General features: G+C 35.8%; 1 protein-coding gene, 1 long non-coding RNA gene and 1 other non-coding gene across 6 annotated transcripts in view; 1 reads left to right on the top strand and 2 right to left on the bottom strand.

The window, feature by feature from the left end:
- LOC132141216 (transportin-1-like) overlaps window positions 1-10,202 on the bottom strand; it is a 29,210-nt gene extending 19,008 nt beyond the window's left edge. For 2 of the 3 annotated variants that reach the window (XR_009433877.1, XM_059550538.1), the window contains exons 1-4: window positions 9,814-10,202; window positions 7,943-8,018; window positions 6,624-6,773; window positions 6,011-6,117 (exon numbers count right to left, since the gene is read on the bottom strand). Coding sequence is in view for 2 of the 3 variants with exons in the window: in XM_059550538.1 (XP_059406521.1) it covers window positions 6,011-6,117; window positions 6,624-6,773; window positions 7,943-8,018; window positions 9,814-9,918 (438 nt within the window). In the remaining variant the exon portion in view is untranslated. The remainder of the gene's footprint in view (window positions 1-6,010; window positions 6,118-6,623; window positions 6,774-7,942; window positions 8,019-9,813) is intronic. The other variant, XM_059550539.1, reaches the window with a different exon arrangement.
- Window positions 10,203-10,280: 78 nt separating this feature from the next.
- On the top strand, window positions 10,281-10,353 carry trnak-cuu (transfer RNA lysine (anticodon CUU)). The gene has a single exon. It is a non-coding gene; the product is annotated as a tRNA-Lys (tRNA).
- A 4,126-nt stretch (window positions 10,354-14,479) lies between these two features.
- LOC132140405 (uncharacterized) lies at window positions 14,480-17,911 on the bottom strand. 2 transcript variants are annotated; one of them, XR_009433797.1, is made up of 2 exons: window positions 17,811-17,911; window positions 14,480-14,630 (listed from the first exon to the last, which is right to left on the bottom strand). It is a non-coding gene; the product is annotated as an uncharacterized LOC132140405 (long non-coding RNA). The 2 variants fall into 2 exon arrangements; XR_009433796.1 differs by lacking the exon at window positions 17,811-17,911 and adding an exon at window positions 14,962-15,065.
- Window positions 17,912-22,575: the final 4,664 nt, after the last annotated feature.

Genomic DNA, 22,575 nt, shown 5'->3' with positions numbered 1-22,575 from the left:
ATAAACGTAATGAAAATATAGAATTCACGGCCACAAAATATCACCAAAGGAATCTCATGGAGAACAATGCCAAAGCCAGCCCCTACAGCTGAGGGACCCACCCAACACATCAAGCTTCCTCCTGATCTCACAGACATTCCACCTGTAAGGAATCTAATCAGGTCACGAGCACAAACGGTGCCGTGGCAACAAGCTGTCTGGCTCGGCTGTTGCTATGGCAACTGTCTCCACTGTCAGCTTGCACTTGGTGGGAAATGGCACATTTTGAGCTTAGAGAAAATAACAGAGGAAGCCTCCAAACATCACAGACTATAACAATGGCTAATCTAACTATCTATCTATCATATATATATATATATATATATATATATATATATATATATATATATATATATATATGAAGAGTTCAGATGCAAAAGCCTCTAAGTGCCATCTGAAATTTTCATCTAAAATTAGGATTTTTATCAAGCTCCTAAGCTTAGGTTTTGAGTCATTTTACTTTAATTGCAATGTGCAGGTCCTTTTCCAGGCTATTAAAGTGAAATAACTGAACATAAATATAGGAGCCTGATAAAAATCCTAATTTTAGATGTATATATATACACACACACACATATATACGCACACATATCTATATACGCACACATATCTATATCTATATATATATATATATATATATATATATATATATATATATATATATATATGAACATACATATACATATATAAAAATGAACATATGAACTGTGAATATATATGTCCATAATATACAAATGCAAAGACATGTCTAGGATTTCATTAAATTTTGAAAATTAATTTCATGATTATAATTTCATTTAAAAACTACCATTTAGCAAAAAATATTTCACAACAAACAATGGCCTTTGGTAGGACCAGCACTACAACAAACAAATTAGTAATTACCATCACTTTAACAAGCATTTCCGCACCAGTGTGCTCATATATCAGCCAGTGTGGGCTGTGGCCACTTTAAGGCAATAAACTAGGATTCAAAGTTCAGAAACATCTTAAACATAAACAAGATAACATACGTCATCCCTGCATATTAAACTTATTACAGGGAGGAAAACCACTCTACGGCCAAGCTAAAAGAGACATCCTTGACATTCTGGAAATGTCTCTAAACTTGTTCAGACTTCATATAGAAATATGATGACCCACATACCACAACCAAACCAGAGGATCACAGCGGTACATGGACGCTTTTCCCTTTACACACACACACACACACACACACACACACACACACACACACACAAACACACACACAAACACACACACACACACACACACACACACAGAGCTAGGTTGTCTGCTGCTTATATTACCACTTATGTGTCTTCAGAATTAAACTCATGACCTTGTTCATAGGTCATGTACTCCTTCAATCCAAATCAGTTCAACCTTGCTAATGCTCCTTGTTAATGTATTTTAATGTAAGTAATAGGCATACAACCACATCTACTTGAACTTGAAAAGACAAAGACTGAAATATCCTAAAGTGTTTATCTAAACTGTCAATTATGTATTTTAAATAAGCAATACAATTTTAAAAGTGGGATTATACATTTTTCTTTAGATTAAAATAAAGTAATTTTCTGACATATACAATTAAATGTACATTCTAGGGTAAATTAACTACTAAGGCAGAATTTCATTCCTACTATGCTCATATTAGGACCTTAACATTTCTCCTAATCATCTATCTATGAGTGGTCCATCTCCTTCCCCTTGTAATGATTCTGGCCTGGCGCTCTGCATGCTACTAAGAGTTGAGCTAGAGGACTGACTTACGATTTTCTTACTCAGCATGCCATTTAAACACAGTGTGGGTGTGTGAGAGTTTCCTCATAAGTAACTTTGATGTAACTGCATTTTTCAGGTACATACACCCTACTAATTATAGACGCATATTCTACGTAGTCAGACCACATGCTGTCTGAGGATTTGCCAATCACTACACGCAAGAGGGTGTGACATTCCACACACACCCCAAGAAATGTAATATCCATATAATTTGACACATAAAAAATAAGAAAAAGTATTTGTAATACAGTAACACACCAAAACTATATTTACTCGTTTTAAAATACTGTAAAAACAATAATAATGCGTGTTTTTATTTTTACAAATTAAATTAGAGATTTTTTGGAAACCATTTTTTAGGATTCCATGATGAACAGAAAGTTTGAATTAAAGTTACAAATAAAATAAACTAATAAAAAGTAAAAAAAACAAAAACAGTAGTGTGTAGTTAAAAAAAAATTATACATACGCTATGGGATTCGGACGTAAAACTCTTCTGAAGGGTTTTCTCATTTTAATAATTTTTACATAAATGATTTGATCAAATAACAATCTGAATTGAGAGAATGTAAAACAAATTCATTGTATATTGGTATTTGGAACATCCTCCTTTATGGGGAAATTACAGTTTACGGTTAAACAGTTAAATGGCACTAATTTACTTACATTTGATTAGCACACCTATCTATTCCTCTTTTTATGTCATAACATTTCAAAATCATAAAGCTTAATTTGCAGGTTTAAACTGGTCACATTCACTGAAGACCCTTCTGAAGAGCGCTGTGCATAGGAGAAGGACGCGGCAGTCTGGGAGCGTGCACCATCTCTAGACATGTCTATGAACAGTTGTGATCACATCTGATCTCCACAGTAGAAAATAACTGACCTCAATCTGTGTTAACAAGCCTGCACAAGAGTCTCACAGTCACAGAGGGCAGAGCATTGTACTGCACACACTCTGAGTTCACAGTTTCTTTGTTCTAGTGTGGGTGTATGAGACCGAATTTACTCAACTACTGAATAAAAGGCACATCTCAAGATGATGTGTGTTAGTGTGTTAACCAGGGTTCACTGCCCTGTATGTCTGCTCCACCCAAACAAATACACTGCCTGGGAAGTTGTAGAACTTATAAAAACACAAAGTTTACAAATCAGCTCCGTATTTTACCAGCCAAACATCCAAAATGCAAACCTAACTTGTAACATCAAAGCAGAGATAGGTTTGTGTGTGCACATGTATATGTATTGATCTAACGCCAAGACTTCACCTTCTTAGCCTTGAGTCCAGATGCTCGGCCTCAAGGAGTTTTACATGCTTGCATCAGCAAAACAGATTTATCCAAATGGATGCTACAGTTACTGTGTAGATAATGACCGTGGAGTGTGAAACTTGTTTCCATATGTACATATATAAAATAATAATAATAATATTAAAGGGTTAGTTCACACAAAAATTCTATCATTAATTACTCATCCTCATGTCGTTCCAAACCCGTAAGGACTTTGTTGTGGTATTCTCATTAATGGCAGAAGATGGTAACTCAAAGGAGAAGAATTGTTGAATAAAGCAGTTATTTTTGTTTTCTTTACACAAAAAAAGTATTCTCGTAGCTTCATAAAATTACGGTTGAACAACATGGACTATTTGCGATGTCTTTACTGCGTTTCTGGGACTGGGAACATTTCAGTTAATTTGTTGTCTATGGAGGGCCAAAAAGATCTTAATTTGTGTTCTGAAAAAGAACATGGGTATTACAGATTTGGAACGACATGAGGGTGAGTAATTATTGACAGAATTTTCATTTTGGGGTGAAAACTATCCCGTTAAGAATGATAATGTTTTATAGCACACTTTTTTTAAACTCATGGGCGTTTAACGTGGTTAGTTTGTTTGTTTATTAAGTTTTTTACACCATGTTAGTATCATGGCTATTTACATGACAAAAAGGTTCAGGATCATCCATAAAATTTACATTATATAAACCATTTCAACTTAACATACGATTACAAATCTAAAATACACTCAGGTGGTACATTTTCAAATATTCCATGCAAGCACGTTTCTCTCAACGTGGTTAGTGTTTTCTTCATTTTTTAAGCTTTAAGACAAACCATTCATTTTCAGAGTACACACATAAGTGGTGGCATTTTTTTTTCTGTCATTCGGTGTTTCTGTAAAAAAAAAAGGTAAAAAACTAAAAAATACTGATAAGATAATAATTAATTGATAAGATAATAATTAATTCTAACTACTTAAGTTATTATTATTTCTATTATTAAATAATACTTGATTATTATAAAGCTTGACTGACTGATGTCAAAAGCGTCCTTTCAGATATTTAAAAAACTGCGGCATTTTACAAATATTTCTATTTTTATATATATTTCTATATATATGATTGTTTAATATATATATATATATATATATATATATATATATATATATAAAATGACTCGTAAACTAAAATATTTACTAGCCAATGGCGATTCAATTGCCAAGGTGTCCGTAGAAGGTTGCTTGTAGCTTCTGACTGGTCAATACAGCATTTTAGCAGTGCAAAAAATAGGATATCTGTGCATTCACATCCACACTATGTCAGAATTATACATATTATTACCTAATTATGAAAGGACAAATCAGTGAGTTTTAACTTGTATAAACATTTACGTGCTCACAGAACTTATTTACATTTTAGCAAATTCAATTACAGTAATTCTGATGAATAGAAAGTAAAAAAGCATCTATTTGAAATATAAATCTTGGTAATTTCACTAAATGTTTTTACTGTTATTTTGATTATGTAATTTCTCCTTGCTGAATAAAAAAAAAAAAGTATAATTTTCAGTCAATTTTACTGACCATAAACTTTTTTTTAAATGATTGCAGTAACGGCATTAGCACGTCAGCTGTGACTTTATTCCACTGTTGTGAAAACAACAAAGTTTTATGAAAATAAAGTCCAATTTTGATCCAAGATTTGTAATCACTTTACAAATATTTTGCGATGATTAAACAATCATCCAAATTAAGATATTACATGAAACAAATCTCCATCTAAACTTTAAACCAAACATCCAGGCAAATAACAATCCAATTAAATCAACTATGAATACTAAAAAAACCCAGTTTGACAGTTTGATGAGCACTAGGGCTGTCACTTTTTATTCGATATTCGAATATGCATTCGAACATAACGTGAAATATCCGTAATCGAACTATAAATAAAATATCCATTTTTAAAATGCCATGTGTAGCGCATTTTTTACAGTCTATGATTAGACCGTTTGTTTTTTATTTTATTCTTTGCCATCTTATCCAGTAGAGGGCGCACTAGACGTTTTATAGCGTAGGCCCATGACCAAATCAAGCGAATAAGAACTAGTAGCCAGAAAGGCACGTCTGTGCGCTCCGAACGTGTGTTCTCCACCGCGCGGAATATTGTAAATAAAAAGAGAGAATCCAGATCAAGTTGATAGACTGGGGTTTCTTGCAAACAATATTAAGAAATGAATTGGGCTACGCTATATGCCTTACTCCTGCTGCTGTTTAAGTTATCACGTTATTGTTTGTGCCTGTTCTGAATCGTTTTCTTTTTTCATTTAGCCTAATGTTGTGGGATATGCATAGTGGCACTTCATATAAATTGATATTCTAAGTTGATAACCTGCTGTTTCAAACATTAAGTAAAAAAAAATAATAATCCAGATAGTCCTGTTTATGACTCACTGTTAATACATTTGTGATTGAATCTCCATTAGGCTACGGTGTTTTTTTTGTTTTTATGCGCGGGGGGCGGGCATGTAGATATTCAAATATATTCGAATACATTGCATGATATTCGATATCCGTTAAAATTCGATTTTTCTCAAAAGTGACAGCCCTAATGAGCACACTTTGAAGATGTTAGTTCTTATTACATCATGACATGCAGAGAAACCTCCCTGTGGAGGTATGTTGCAACACATATATCACCAAACCTCAATTGTACTGCCGATGGCTCAGATGATGAAGCTTTGAACTAGGCCTACACTACAGTTTTAGACAATGAGTCAGCAACATGCATCATCTCACAGCTCCACTTAGAGGGACAAAGAGCGTGAAACATGAGATAATGTGAGACTGATGAGAAGAAGCACGAGTGAGGAGAGAAAGGACATCAGAAAGTGTGTGTGTGTGTCTTACTTCACAAGTATTATAGTCCTCTGAGTCCAACAGTAAACAAAGTTTAGGTAGAAGCTCCGGCCAGTTCTGTAACTCCCCTTTAGAGGCTATAGTTGTGATCAGAATACCTGAGGAACACAAACATATGGACAATAACGCACCATTCAGACCAGCCTATACTGCAGTTAACATAACCAACTGCCAGAAACAAGAAAACAGAAACAGCTGTTATGAAAATCTGATATCATATTCTATCAAAACATCATAATATGTGGACAAACTATACTCAGTTTTTCACTGTATTAATCACTGTGTGGGGAAATATTAATTCAAATAAATGAATACAAATTTCAAACCAAATAAGCAAAAAAAGGAGAAACGATATTATGCTGTGTTTTGTGAGATGCCTAGTAACCTCAGAAACAGAGCACTCCATTCCTCATTACAGTCTAATCACAATCACAAAAGGCTCATTTAAAAAACACACTGTATTCTCGAACATAGAGTCAATAAATGATCTTACATCGAAAGCAACAACACAGAGCCAGACACAGACCCTAAAGGCATAATATTGTTTGTCATGATGGCAAAAGCTCTGAGCCAGACAGGAAATGCTTTGTCAGTCCATACTCACCCACTGTGGCTCTAATGAGCGGTGAGGAGTCTCCAATGTTTTGCAGGCACTCATTTTTGATGAAGTCAGACACACCGTTTGGGAAGTTCTGGTAATGGGCCTTAACGTTGTTCTTCAAAATGAGACCACTGAGAGACCGAGTGGGCTCATCTATGAGAAAGGAAGGATGAAAAGCTTGGGTAGAAAACATAGCCACGGGCACAAGACACAGCATTAAAGGAAAGAAAGAAAGAATCAAACAACCACAGGGATAACCAGAAATAGCTGTACCTCAAATACAATTAGACTACAAATGTCAAAGTATTTAAAATGCCACACTTATACAGAAATATGATACAGTAATACAACCTTAAATATGATGAAATTATGTAATATGACAACAATCAAAAAAAGAAATTGCTTGAAAATAAGATACAAATCTAAAAATTACAAATAAATAAATCTACAGCCCAACACAGGGGGAGAAAATCCTTACTTTTGAGCCTTACACAGGTTAGTGGATGCTTAATAAAGAACCATCTGTTTTATAATATAATTATATAATATAATGCAATATTTGACACCAATAAAATGTTGTTTTAAGAAACACAGCCCACAGATAAAACGGAAAATCTTACTGAGAGAGATTAAATTATATCATATACAGTATTATACATCAGTAAGACAAATTTGAGACTTATAGAAATATGTAGTTTGAAAAAAAAATCAAGTCAAAAATGATTCGCTTAAAATAAATAAATCTACAGCACACACTGGAAAATCATTTTTATTGTTGAGCTCTGAACTCATTTGGTGGATGCTTAATAAAGAAACGTCCGTTTTTAAATGGACCTCAGGCTTATTCAGGGAAAAGGAGAGAGAAACATTGGTAGATGAACTAGTGTTGTTTTTAAACATGTTCTGTGACCTGGGGCTTGTCCGAGGACACAGATTCAAAAGGTCAGAGCAGCTAAGCTCCCAGTGCACTTGACAGATTACCACTGACCTGAAGTCACAGCAGCTACACAGCCACTGGCTTCAGAAAACATGCTCCCCTCATATCTGATCCATTTCTTCTAGTAATTGGAATATACGATTTTCTCTTAATATACCACACAAAACTGTCATGGCAAACCTCATAAACTGCAATGAACCACAATGCAGACCGACCACTGGCAACTCCATACAAATGAAAGGGTTATATACACTAATTAAAGTGACCCCAGAAATCCCTAAAGAATAAATCGCATAACCATAATAATTCTAAATATGCCACATCTCAAATTAAAATTATAAATCAAGTGTAATACAATGAATTAATGGCAACATGCACATCTTACCTTCGGTCTTTAGCTTTGTGAGCACAAATATCAGGTAGTTGTTGAAGTCCGGGTATTGATTGAGCTGCTCAAGTTTCTGTGGTGCACATTAAGAAAAGGCATACAGACCAGAGACAGAGGATAATGCAAACAGCAGGGGAAATGTGCATCAGCGCACGTACTTAATGGACAAACCGCTTGACGTTTACAGTAGATGGACGATTACATCAATGAATTCATGAATATATGAGCCATTCAGGTCTCATTCGCCAATCGTATAATACACAAATGATGTGTGAATATAATTTAACATCCATGAATGTAAATATGAAAACGGTTTTATAGGATTGTAAATAAACTTCACTTGGGACATAAGGGAATTCACTACACTATTAACTGAAAACTACACAAACATCAATATTGCAGACTAAATCTATAACAAAAGGAAAAATAATTCAATAAATATGCTTTTGAAAGAACTGTGTAGAAAGCACACAGAAGAACTAACTCCGGGCCACAGAAATACGGTCTTATGAAAAAAGCAAGAGAAGAGGTACACCGAGTCACTGAGGAGTAAGTGAATGATTTACTTACAAATAAAATACAAATATAAAGGACATTTACAAAAAACTATTTAATAACAAGCAGTCTCATTCCAATGTGAGTTTTAAGCACATTATTCCCATTTTCTTAAAAGACTGAAATTATTTGATTGTTGGAGATGTTACTTTCAATAGCCACTGGCACATTCTTAACCCACAAATCTCTAAAAAAGAAAGAAAATCCTACTGGTTCGGAACTAGCTAATCTTTAGGCAAATAATTCACTGGTTATTCAACAAACTATATGAAATTTGACTATTTATATACCTTATCTGTGGTGAGATTCATTTCACCTGAAATTTAGACAAAGTACTTTTAACCATTTTATGTTTTTGGTATAAACGTGTAGCATTTTCTCATCTGCTCCTTTCACAGGCAGTTGTATATGATGGACAAAAAACAATGCATAATTTGCTAGATTAAGGGGGCGTCATACCCACTGATACATCTTACTCTCCCTGTTGTGGAATAAAGACTGAAACATCGCGAATGTCAGATGTCTTTGTCTGAGCTGCATCTGCTTATGTGTCAGAAACACCATGATAACAATCCTCGCACCTCTGCAGCTGCAGCTCCGTCTAATCACAATCTGCGTCTCATAACAAACTGAGCAGCCTAAATAAGATTCAACATGTTCATTTCATTCAAACGCGCCTGCACTGCCCAGAAATGCTGTTTAGTCTAGATTTTGAATACAATCATAACGTTCATTAGATCAGATAATTGTTTATAAATAATCTCAGAGACTGTGTGTGCTGTAGGCAGTTGACACACAACAGCTGGACCCGCCATCTAATCTAAAGCTTAAAGAGACAGCTCATCCAAAAAATTCAATTCTGTCATCATTTTCTCACCCTCATTTCGTTCCAAACCGGTATGACATTCTTTCATATGTGGATATTTTGAAGAATAATTAACCAAACGGTATTGACTCCAGTTGACATCCATTGTACGGACACTAAGATGTTTCCAAGATATCATAATTTATTTCCTAACGAAGACATACAGGTTTGGAATAACATGACGGTGAGTAAATAATAACAAATGTTTGGTTTTGGTGAACTAACGTTATCCCTATAAGTCAAACACTTACCGAGTGACAGACAGCGATACCTACTGACACCACCCTAATCTACAGATCAAATATATCCTCTAATTGACCCAGTGCATTTCAGATCTTAAGTACATAGTAACGTTTTAGCTAATCACAGGCCAACTCCTGCTCAAACTCCACCATCCCCTTGTTCACTGCCCTTCAGCTCTCTGGTTAAACAGCGAAGTAAAGGATACTTGTTGGACGGATCGTTGCGTGGATGTGTCGGGGGACTGTGATTCCTTGAGCAGCTGTAAGATCTGCTGAAGTCCCTGCTCGTCGGGTTTCCACTGACACTCCATCTTGTGTGCTTGGAGTCTCGCTCTCTCTCTCTGTAGGCGCGCAGATCTACACCCTTTCACATCAAATAACGGCCTCCACCTTGACCTTCAGCTTTAAGAACGGCTGTTATCGAACGAAAGATGTGGAAGACGCCTCTGCGAGAGTTTACTGTGGATAGACCCTTGTGAAAATGAGCGTGATCCGCGGGCGTTGTGTTGCTGGTGACGCTAGGCTAGCGTACATACATGGACTTGGTCTGGTCCGGATCACCACACATCGACAGTGATAAGCCTCTGTGCTGCACTGCCCGCCGGTCCTAGCGCCTGTCTAATCGCTGGCTCGATGGAGGGACTTATAAATATATAAATATCGCATGTTCCAGGCCCGGCTAGCTCAGTCGGTAGAGCATGAGACTCTTAATCTCAGGGTCGTGGGTTCGAGCCCCACGTTGGGCGATTACTTTATTTTCACACTACACTGGCGACATTGATCCGTGAACAATGATTACAAAACAACAAAATAAGGTGCTACTGAATAAAATACGAAAGGGATGGTACATTTTTACATTTTTTTTATTTTTCCCGTTTCTTTTTTTCTTTTCTTTTTTTTTCTTACAATGGAAGTCAAGGTAACCAAAACTGTTTGATTACCAACATTCTTCAAAATATCTTCTTTTGTTTTCCACAGAAGACAGATTCGGAAGGGCATGAGAATGAGTAAATTATGTCAGAATAAAATGTTTGGGTAAACTGTCCCTTTAAGACTGTTTAACTCAAAGAGAATCTGATTATCAGATATGAATGGAAACGCAAATAAAATTGGATTATCCATTTCAAAATTTAATTAACTTTTATTTGCCTATTTTTTTATTCAAATGTCAACTGTCACAACGTATGTATATATATATATATATATATATATATATATATATATATATATATATATATATATATATATATATATATATATATAACCACAAAACCAGTCATAAGGGTCGGTCTGAACGCTGAATAAATAAGCTTTCCATCGATGTATGGTTTGTTAGGATCAGACAATATTTGGCTCAGATACAACTATTTGAAAATCTAAAGCTGAATAAATAAGCTTTCCATTGATGTGTGGTTTGTTATAGGACAATATTTGGCTGAGACACAACTGTCACAAATCTGGAATCTGAGGGTGAATAAAATCGAAATATTGAGAAAATTGCCTTTTCAAGTTGTCCAAATTAAGTTCTAATCAATGCATATTACTAACTAAAAAATAAGAGTTTATATATTTATGGTAGGAGATTTACAAAATATGTTAATGGAACATGATTTTTAATTAATATCCTATTGATTTTTGGTATAACAGAAAAATAAATAATTTTGACCCATACTAAGTATTGTTAGCTATTGCTACAAATATACCCATGCTACTTATGACTGGTTTTGTGTTGAAGGGTCACATATAAGCAATCTGATGTCAAATTTCTGGACAGTCATGTTTAAACATCAATACTAACAAAGCAGGCCCGGCTGCAGGACGAAACGACTGAGGGGGCATGTGAAATTGTTAAGGGGGCTTAACTTTATTACACCATCAATGATTAATACACACTGAGATCTCGCTTTGCAACGACAGATTTTTAAATACAGCGCTCCCTAAAACACTCCATATGCAACTGCAGGTAAGTTATCCAGAGACTAGCAAATTTTAAACAGCGAAATGATGATAGATCATGTCCTATACCTTTTTAGTAGAGCTGCAGTCTCCTTGATTTGGCACTGAATCTCCTTAGTAACAACTGTATTTTCAGGAAATCACACAGTCGACAAAAGATAAGCCAGCGTCATTTATTATGAATAATTAACCCTTTCACACTTAAGTTTAAAATATTCTAACTCCCGAGAGTAAGATTTTTCAAGGCGACAGTTATTTTAGAACATTACCCCTTAATGTTTCCATGGCAACGCGTCATATTTGTCACGTGAAACACCGCAGCCACAATAATAACACTGTATAACAGATGTAGGCTATCCTTCATTTCGTTTTTCCTTTTTTATTCGAAATATTCACAAACTTACTTACCATGTCATCAACTATCTGATATTCCGATTCTTAAACATGTTTAAGTGAGTGTGTTTGGTCGTTGAAAAACCTTTATAACAATAGAGTAAACTTTATAGTTAGCCTACTTCCACTGTGTTAGTCTGATATGAAAAACACACGTCAGCTAATTATATTTGAATAGATTGTTATTGCTGCTTCCACAAACTCCAAATGCAGACTATTGTTTTACCAGTGCTTATGTGTAGCCTATTTAAATGTATGAAATCTAAAATAAACATTATGAGGTTGAAAACACTGCATAGTTGTGATATGACAGCGCTCAGCTCGTCCGTCTCTGGCTCAGCGCCAACCAACGCGACACTAGCACTTGCTTCCAAAGACATCAGTGTGTATTTTACAAACTCCAAATGTAGGCTGTTTTACCAGTGCTTATGTGTATTTAAATGTCTGAAATCTAAAATAAACATTATGAGGTTGAAAACACCGCATAGTTGTGATATATGACAGCGAGCTCGTCTGTATCTGGCTCAGCGCCAACCAACGCGAAAGACGTTTGAATCTGGCAGTAATGTCACGAGTCACAACACTGAACATTCTAAATCCCATGGGGATAAGGTTCAATTATTATTTAACTCAAAAGGTTGAACATTTTATTTTTAACCATGAATACAAAAATGAAACAGAGGGGGCACAAGTCATATCTGAGGGGGCATTGCCCCCTTTTGCCCCCTTGTGGCGCCGGGCCTGTAACAAAGTATTAATTAAAAATACATCATACAATACATTATACATCTTATGCATGGATGACACTTTAACCACATACAAAACACATCAACACTGTTTTGTGAGTGTGTGTGTGTGTGTGTTTATTACCATTTTAAGTATTGTAAGTAGATTACGTAACAGGGTTGACAAGTAAAAACTCTTAAATAAGGAAGGAATGACTGCTCCTCTATTCACATTTCTTATATTTCCTCAAAAAGTAATACAAAACTGTAAAAAAAAAAATTTAAATTAGAAAAACGTCACTTTATTAAAGTGATTCAATTCATTACTTGATTTCAACAACTGAAGGAAACAGTTGATGGCACAATATAGGAGGAGGTAGAGCTTGAACGGGCTTCATCTTCAGAGTGTGCAGGTCAAGAATACATTTCTGTTTTTGTAATATAATACACTAAATCTGAGAGTCTTGAACTCCATATGGGTTCACTCTAGCAGTAGTGTGGACTGCAGAGTTCTACTAATCCTTCGGCTAGTTTTTCTTTCATGGTCCAATATTCCCAGAGGCCTTCTCCTCCTAGAGGGAGTGTGACACAAGAAATCATCAATGGTCTGCTTGGTGATCTGGCCGGCCTCCTCTAACCGTCTCACCACCTGCTCAACCTTCCCCTCCCAAAGCCTACCAACACTCTTGTTCTTCAATACATTAACAGGAACAGGGAGAGAAACAAGAATGGGAGAGGCAACTGATTAAAACATGCTTTAAAATCTTTCCTGGTTTAATCTAATTATTGCTTTCCATTAAATAGGTTTTTGGCTTCTGTATCAAAAGCTGAGGATCTGATGTTCCATATTTATGTTTTTATATAAATTAAGTAAGAAAACAGTTTTTTATATGCTTGAATTTAGCTTAGTATTATTATTATTTTTTTTACAAAAATATTTTGTTCGATTATAATAAAAATTTTGATTCAATGTATTACTCCCTTTAAAAAAGAACATACTGTCCCCAAACCTTTGAATGGTAGTGTAAACTGTGATGTCTTTAAAAAATTAACTCATTTCATATTTGAAATCAATTAATTGCACTTTTTAAAATACAAACCAGCGTACACCTCCAAATATAACAAGTCTGCATTTTGATTTGTTTTACATAGCTAACATTGATGATTGCATAATTCCATTTGTGTTAGTTGATTGTTTTGATGACTTTACTATTACCATTAAGTGTAGTAATAATTATGAGGTGTAAACTAGGTGTGTCCAAACTTGACTGGTGTTTCTGATATCTCACCACTTCCTGAGAGAATATATTCTGGTTTCTTCACATACACTGGAGTCTTTGACCCTAGGGCTGTTGTAAGGGCAGAGAGTGCTTCTTTCATTGATCCTTTCATAGCCAATATGAGAACCTAAAAAAAGAGCAGTTAACATATGCAAGCTCTTTCAAAGACTGATTTAGACACACACACACACAAACACACACACACACACACACACACACAAACACACACACACACACAAACACACACACACACACACACACACACACACACTTACCCTTAGGTTCTGGAACAGCCGCCTTTCTGTGCTCATTATCTGAGAGTAGAATGCCTGGGCTCTCTCAATATCATTCTACAACATATATCAGGTAAAATGAAAATTAAGTGATTTACTGTTAATGTGTCAAATTATATAACACTGTATATATTCAGGATGTAGAGTCTGAAAAGAATCATTTTAGAGCCTATGCAAAAACCAAGGAAAGACAATGTAAAATCTCAATACAATTCATGTCCATAGTCATGGTGTAAAATCTATGTTCATTTTCACATACTGGATCAGCCAGGTTCTGGCTCCCAGCTCCTCTAAACCCAGCTCATCGCATAACCTCATGAAAAGAGGGCCAAACTTAAATTCCCCAAATCCAATGTCACAATTCTCTTCATGGTACCTGAAATGGACAGAAATTAAAAGAGAGCAGTGTATAAAATCATATGAGTGAGGTTGTACAAATTCATACGAATAAGCCACCTCGTAAAATACGTACGAATTGGTCGTGAGATAGCGTTGACAAAAACATATCCATGTGCAGAAACTATGCAGACATCTAAATAATCTCCAACATAAACAAAAAAAATATAAAATAGTAAAAAAATTATATTCAGATGAAGATTATGCTGAATGCCGTTAAATCACTATGAATTTGCTCTTTGGATAAACAAACATTTGTTATAATATAAATAGTGTCCATTTTGCTACATACATTTTTGAGGCAGATTTACCTGTAAATAGCATTTCTCGCCATAAAAACATCTTCACCAGGCTAACATAAATACAGAAGTATTTTCAATTCATCCTTTTAAATTAGCTGTGTTTTCTCCAATTTCAGATTTTCGTATCACAGTAATAACCTATTAAAAAAAGGAAAAAAGTTACATTTAGGGTAAAGGAGAAAATGACAATTAAAGGGGCACTCATTGCCTTTTGTTTATGTTGATCTAAACAATAGGACAGTTGCAGACATGTGAGGCATGAATATTGCAATAGCATCATGCATCAATACCAGCCATGATTCATTAATTCCACAAGTCAAATTATCTGATAACAGAGATGATGAGATAAATGTAGTCAGCTGGTCATGCGATCTCAGCATGTCAGCTCCTTTGAGGCAACCCACTATCATGTAAAATAAAAAAGCTTTTGATATGACTGCAGTCTAAATGCAATCTCATGTGGGAGTAAATGTAAACATTTTTGATAAGTTCTACTAATCTTTTTTAATGAGACAAGTACGACCGAGTGCACCATTAAAAATGATATTCAAACACCCGGAAGTGGTACATAGTTATTTAAATCATGCCAAATAATGCCTGCCTTCTGATCTTGACACTTGAAGGGCAACAGCAAGTTTCCTCTGCTGAAAATCCTGCAGCTTTAACACATCTTCAGATAAGAGATAACGTTTGGCAAAAAAAGAGCAAGTTAAAACATGTTTACTTAACTTGTAAACAAGTTAGTTTCTTAGCAATTGTTGAAAAACGTTTCTGGTTACTATTGTAACCTTGGTTCCCTGAGAGCAGGAACGAGACATCAAGGAGACTTTTCTCCATTATGGGAACTCCTTCCCTTACAATCTTTGTCCTATTCACGCCACTTCAAATGACTGGCCAAGGACTGAACGTCCAGCTTGCAAAACCTGGCAAAGGTATTCTGAGAAGACCAGCTGGCTGCAAAGCAAATATCTTAAATAAACATACCTCTCGACCATGCCCAGGAGGAGGCGATAGCCCTTGTTGAGTGGGCCCTAATGTGCAAAGGGCATTCCAAACCTTGGTTTGAATAAGCAGCTGCGATTGCGTCCACAATATAGTGGGAAAATCTCTGTTTTGACACGGCCCAGCCTTTCACACAACCACTGTAGCACACAAAAAGCTGGTAAGATTGCCAAAATCTGGACGAATGGTCAATGTAAAGAGATTTCAGCCATAACTGCAGAAGGCGTATGTGTGGTAAACCCAGATGACATACTGCTGAAGCAGACACTATGAGTCCCAGCAACCTCTGAAATTCCTTCAAGTAAACAGAGTTGCCCAGTCTAAAATGGTGCAGGGAAGACAAAATCGCCACGGAGCACTCCTGAGAGTGGCGGGCTTGCATCTCTCCTGAGTCGAAGCACACCCCCAGATATGTTATAGAATGCTCTTCTGCATGTAACGAACTCCAAGTAACGAAGCAGAGTCTCTTCATGGCTGACCAGTGTGTCCTGGGACTGAGCTAAAATCAGCCAATTATCCAGATAGTTGAGAATGCGCATCCCCCTCACTCTGAGGGGAGAAAGTGCACTTTGATAAAGTGCGTGGGGCTAAAGCCAGTCCGAACGGGAGAACAGAGTATTGGTATTCTGTGCCCTTGAAAGCAAACCTCAGAAAGCATCTGTGATGCATTGCTATATGAATGTGAAAGTATGCATCCTATAAGTCCACGGGCGCAAACCAGTCCCCAGTGTACATTAGCATCAGGATCTGTTTCATCATTATCCTAAATGGACGCTTGAAAAGTGCTCTGTTGATGGGCCTGAGATCTAGAATCAATCAGGAGTCACCCGTCTCTTTTGGGTACAATGTTATACATTTACATTTAGTCATTTTGTAGACGCTTTTATCCAAAGTGACTTACAATTGGGGGATACATAAAGCGATTCCTGTTAAAGAGGCAAACAGACACCGGAAGTGCTTGTAATACCAAGTTTTAGACATTGTTCAAATAAGTACAAGCTAGAAAGAGAACTAATAAATAAGATGGCCTGTGTGCCAGAGTGGATGCGCAACGACTGGGATGTAGACCGCATTTTCACCAGATGCTCGTGTACATCGGGGAAGAAGGGGACTGATGCCCTCAAGTCAGCTTTCCAGTTGGAATACCAGGAGTGGAGCTTAATCCTGGCAGGCTCCTCTGGAGGACTCCAGTTAAGCTCCAACTCCTGGACAGCCTTCAAAAGAACCCACATAAGCTCCTCCTCGAGGTCTGGGGGCCCCATGCTGTCCAGTTGATCAGGCTCTGATCCCACCCAATCCTCCCTCTCCAAGACCAAGATAGATATTGAGTCACCCCCTGCACCTGGCGAAAGGACACAAACTCTAAAATGTTGGAAGTAGGGTGTAAGCAGTTCTCTGAGAAGGAAAACGGGGCAACTGTTGGGATTGGTGGAGCGGCAAGACAATGCTCCTGTCACCAGGAGAGTGAGGGCCCACCAGTGGCACGCTGGCGGCAGTGGGCCCCACCCAGAATAAGCCGAAAGCCTCAGTCCACTCAATGCTGCAGTAGGACTAGTCCAGGGCTGCCTCTGCATGGGACACAGTGGTCATGTTGATCCAGCGGCTCTATGGGTCCTGTGCAGATCTTGCAGACTGTAGCCATAATGAATTCAGCAGGTGAAGTAGAACATTCTGATGTAACTGTCACATGCACCATTTTATACTGCCTCAGCTCTTCAGTATTTGCATATGATTTGCATACATCACAACAATTGGCCCATAATGGAGAAAAGTCTCTTTGATGTCTCGTGAAATCTCGAGAGGGAACCCAAATGTTAAGCAGTATCATACAGATACCAAAGTTATGCGGATATTACCTCAATGTCGACATTTTAAACAGTTTGATTTAATGGCTCCTCGAAGCACTACATTCTGGAAGAATCAGCATAATAGGAGCGCAAGCATTCATTCTTCGAAGCACCATGTCTGAACTCATGCCGCAGTCAGAGTGTATACATTTTTTATCAGTCCTGAATATAAGAATTAATATCTCACCAGGTAGAATTATTTAGATATATTTTTGAACAACACTTATTCTTGATTTTAAAATACTTTGAGAAATTGTATATATTATTAGCAATACAAACAACTAAAACTATTTTACTTGATTTTAAAATACTTTGATAAATTGTATATATTATTAGCAATACAAACAACTAAAACTATTTTACTAACCCCGGCACCCCCTTTTTTCAGGTCGAAATGGAACATTCCAATGTGGCGCTGTCCTGTCAACCGGTATGTTTACAAAGTGAGAATTATGTATGGAAACGCATATTATTTTTAAGACCGTGTTTCGATTGTGAATGTAGTTTGACTTTTTAAAAGTCAAACTACATTCTTCCATGTTTTAAAACGCTTTGCATTCTTTTTACTGGTGATTTACACTGGTAATTTACACCCTACGTCTAACACTAGATTTATTTTAGCCCATTTAACTCAGCCCTGTTTAACTCATAACTCATAACATTCACAGGGCAGAAATATTGTTTAAAAGAACAATATGTGACTCAGGTTAATGCAAAGCAGTAAAATACATACACAACCAGAATACAAAACACAATAATATTCTACTAAAATAATCAGGCCAAAATAAGAATAAATACATAAATAATACAAATAAATATAAAGAGAAAAACAAATAGATAAAAACTTAACATAATATTTTTTTAAGTAAATAAATTAACTAGAACAAATAATTAAGCCTAAGAATCTCAACTTCTAAGTATAACCTCTAACATTATATACACAGTTTAACTATGACACGACAATCAGCAGATGGCGCTATGGACCACAGACTACTCACTACTTTGAGATAATTATTATAAGATTTAATTTGATGTATAAAGAACTGTTTTCGAATTAAATAACTAAGCGAATACCATGTTTGACGAAGACAAACAGATTTGTCTATCACTGATTGAAAATGTTTCAATTAATTGTTTTAATATGTGCACTGATAGCTGGAAGACAAAAGGACATTGATTTGAGACATAGATTCCCTAGTTAGACTTAACACTGTCTTTCTGCTTGTAGTTGTGTTGTATCACAATGAAAAGAAGAGCTATTACTGAAGAAATAAAAAGCTAAATGTGTGTCTTTGCTTCCCTCGCTCAGCTGTTCTAACCATAGAGCAGGAGATCCCACATGGAAAGAACCTATATGTGGATATATGCACATATATGAAACCTATATGCAGTGTATATGCACATATAGGAAAAATTAAGGTGCATATATGTGCATATATAGGAAATATAGGTCTCTGGTATTGCTTCTTCATATCCACTATACATACAAGATATGTCTTCTATATAGCTAATGGCAGGATCTGGTCATTTTGTAGTCATACATGATGCCTGGCTCATATTTTCTATTATCAAAGCAAAAACTAAGAATTAACGGAAAAAAATTATGCAAGAACTTATGTATGTGGGAACATGTGAAATTGGTATCACATGTAATTGGCATGTTATGGAAATTAACTATGGCAATATATTAACATGATACACAGAGCCGGACAGTAACGGAGTACATTTACTTGAGTACAGTACTTAAGTACAATTTTGAGGGATCTGTACTTTACTCGAGTATCATTTTTGGGGAGTACTCATGACTTTACTCAAGTACATTTGAGAGGCAAATACTGTACTCTTTACTCCGCTACATTTCTATCCATAACCGTAAGTACCCGTTACTTCAAATATTTCCACTATTATTTTTCCACTAATATTTTTCAAATATATCCACTATGGGACCCGGTCTCAAAACATCGGTTTCACTCTTCCAAAACGCCAGATCCGTGTGGTCGGAAATGCCTATCCGCTAAAAAATGTGTGCGCCGGAAAAAAGAAAAGAAAAAAAAAAAATCTCGGACACCCTATCAAACGTCATTGGATAGTACAGGGAGGAGGAGGAGGCGCGTCATGACAGACCTTCAAAGAATAATAAAGATACATTTTTTTTCTGTTCAGTTTTTTGTCTTATTTTTGTTCTTGTACTATTTGATTGTTCTTGTAAATACATAATGTACTTTTCTATATTTTGGACTTTTATTTATGTTACCTGGCAGGTTTTTTTGTCTTATTTTTGTTCTTGTACTATATTTTTTGTTTTGTACTATTTGATTGATCTTGAGTAAATAAATAATGTACATTTCTACATTTTGGACTTTTATTTATGTTGCCTAGCAGCTATGGATTTTAATTTTACTATTATAGGTGAACATATAGGTGCATATATACGTGCATATATGTACCTATATAGGTATATGTATGCACATATATATGTGTACATATATGTGTAAATATATGTGTGCATATATGTTCATATATATGTATATATATGTTCATATATATGTACATACAATATAGGGAAACGGCCAATTTTATATATGTCACATATATTAAAAACCTATATTGAAACATATATGTTTAAATAGGTTTTTTCCATGTGGGATGATCAATTATCAGCTGGATAATTGCCCAGCTTCTTTTCTCTGCATTGAAAGGTCATCATTAATGGCTGCGTGACAGTGTTATTCTAAATAATATGCCAGAGCAATACATCATGTGTGACAAATTGTTCAGTTGGGAAATTTTGTAAAAGCAGGTTTGATCTTACATTATTGCATGTCTTGTGTATTGAGACTGTCACATCATGCCTAGAGTCATCCTGTGATGATTGTAATCTTGATTTAAATGCAATTTATTACAGAAAAAGTCACAGAATCCTTGATGTGACACTGTAGATTTTGATGTTTGTGTTGTAGATAAATCCAGATGTGCATTATTTTAAGTTGGCTCTGGGATTGATGACTGTAAAGGATTGTCAGGGATTGAATTTGTCGCTGTAGCCAAGGGCATCTTCTCTGTTAAGCTGGACATAGTGTTCTTGCATGATAACTCATTCGGATGGGTGTAAATTTCCATGCTTTCTGGTATACAAAGGTACATGCAAAGCGAAGGAAAAATTAAAGACGTATATGTAAAGCATATAGAGCTGACAGTATGACATGACCATACATTTTATAGGGGGATATTTCAAAAGACTTACGAGCTGTGGGGAATTATATATTTTTTTAAGATGGAAGGAAAGATCTGCAAGTAAACATGTTAATGTGTAGCTATACTTTAGGGACAGTAATTTGCCCTCAGATGTGAGCTTAATCCAACACACCTTCCCTTTGGAGAAAATTCAGAGACGTCCTTTATTTTAAAGTGACACAAAGAGAAAAAAAAAACCCAATCCATTCTTATTTAGGGGTTAGTTAGTACTTTGGTTTATAAAACTATAGAAGCCTGTACTACATTCTTGTATATAAAATGTGTGTTTGTGTGTGATGTTAAAGATAGACAGTAATAGAACACGGATGATGTTATACTTAGAGTCCTTGCGTGGTCCTGGTGGGACTTCGTTTCGACTAACGTTTCCTTAGCAACAGCACCTCACCCCATTCAGCTGAGACCGTCTTCTGTCCAATTGGAGGCTGACTCTCAAGTGCACTGGATTATTGATGAGATCCAAGATGGAGGTGTGGAGAAGATGCTATGAGAATAACATGGCTAATAACATAAATTCAGGACATCATTTATTTTTTCTGCCTTGTGTTCACTTATATTAGAGAAATTACAATACCATTGAAAAAAACAACAACAACTTTGCAGCTCTACCAGTGTATATTTCTTGTTCATTCTTGTGACTTTTTTTTTTTTTTAACAAAAGCATAGTGTAAGTGACCATATTACAGGTTTAAATGTAGTTCTTTCTTTAGCATTACCCAACGAATATAATCTTGTTTAGCAATTATACATTCTTAACTGCTAATATTACAGTTTTTACATATAGGTTGGTTGTGTCAATACCTACAGTATTTCACATTGAAAAGTCTAATTAAATTGTAAATATTTTTTATTTTGCCTTGCATTCAGTGAGAATCTTTAAAATCTCATGAAAATGTTTTTGTCACTCTCAATCAACCTGAACTTTAATAAAAGCCTATTTTACAAATTTTTACATTTTGAATATAAAAACAAAATAAACAAAGCTCACACTACACTTCCCTGTATCTCTTATGTTTAAGTTTAAATGATACTGAAATGGAAAATGTGTGATTTACAATTACTACATTGCTTTAAAAAAATCCAACCAAGATACAGTTGTGGCCAAAAGTTTTGAGAATTACATAAATATTAGTTTTCAAAAAGTTTGCTGCAAAACTGCTTTTAAATCTTTGTTTCAGTTGTTTCTGTGATGTACTGAAATATAATTACAAGCACTTCATACGTTTCAAAGGCTTTTATCGACAATTACATGACATTTATGCAAAGAGTCAGTATTTGCAGTGTTGGCCCTCCTGGTGTCAGGATGCTTTACTGTTGGCATGACACAGGACTGATGGTAGAGCTCACCTTTTCTTCTCCAGACAAGCCTTTTTCCAGATGCCCCAAATAATCGGAAAGGGGCTTCATCGGAGAATATGACTTTGCCCCAGTCCTCAGCAGTCCATTCACTATACTTTCTGCAGAAGATCAATCTGTCCCTGATGTTTTTTTTGGAGAGAAGTGGCTTCTTTGCTGCCCTTCT

This window comes from Carassius carassius, chromosome 5 (assembly GCF_963082965.1).
Source record: "Carassius carassius chromosome 5, fCarCar2.1, whole genome shotgun sequence".
NCBI classification, from domain to species: domain Eukaryota; kingdom Metazoa; phylum Chordata; class Actinopteri; order Cypriniformes; family Cyprinidae; genus Carassius; species Carassius carassius.
The sequence above is the reverse complement of the archived record's forward strand: the minus strand, read 5'-3'. Positions and strand labels throughout refer to the sequence as shown.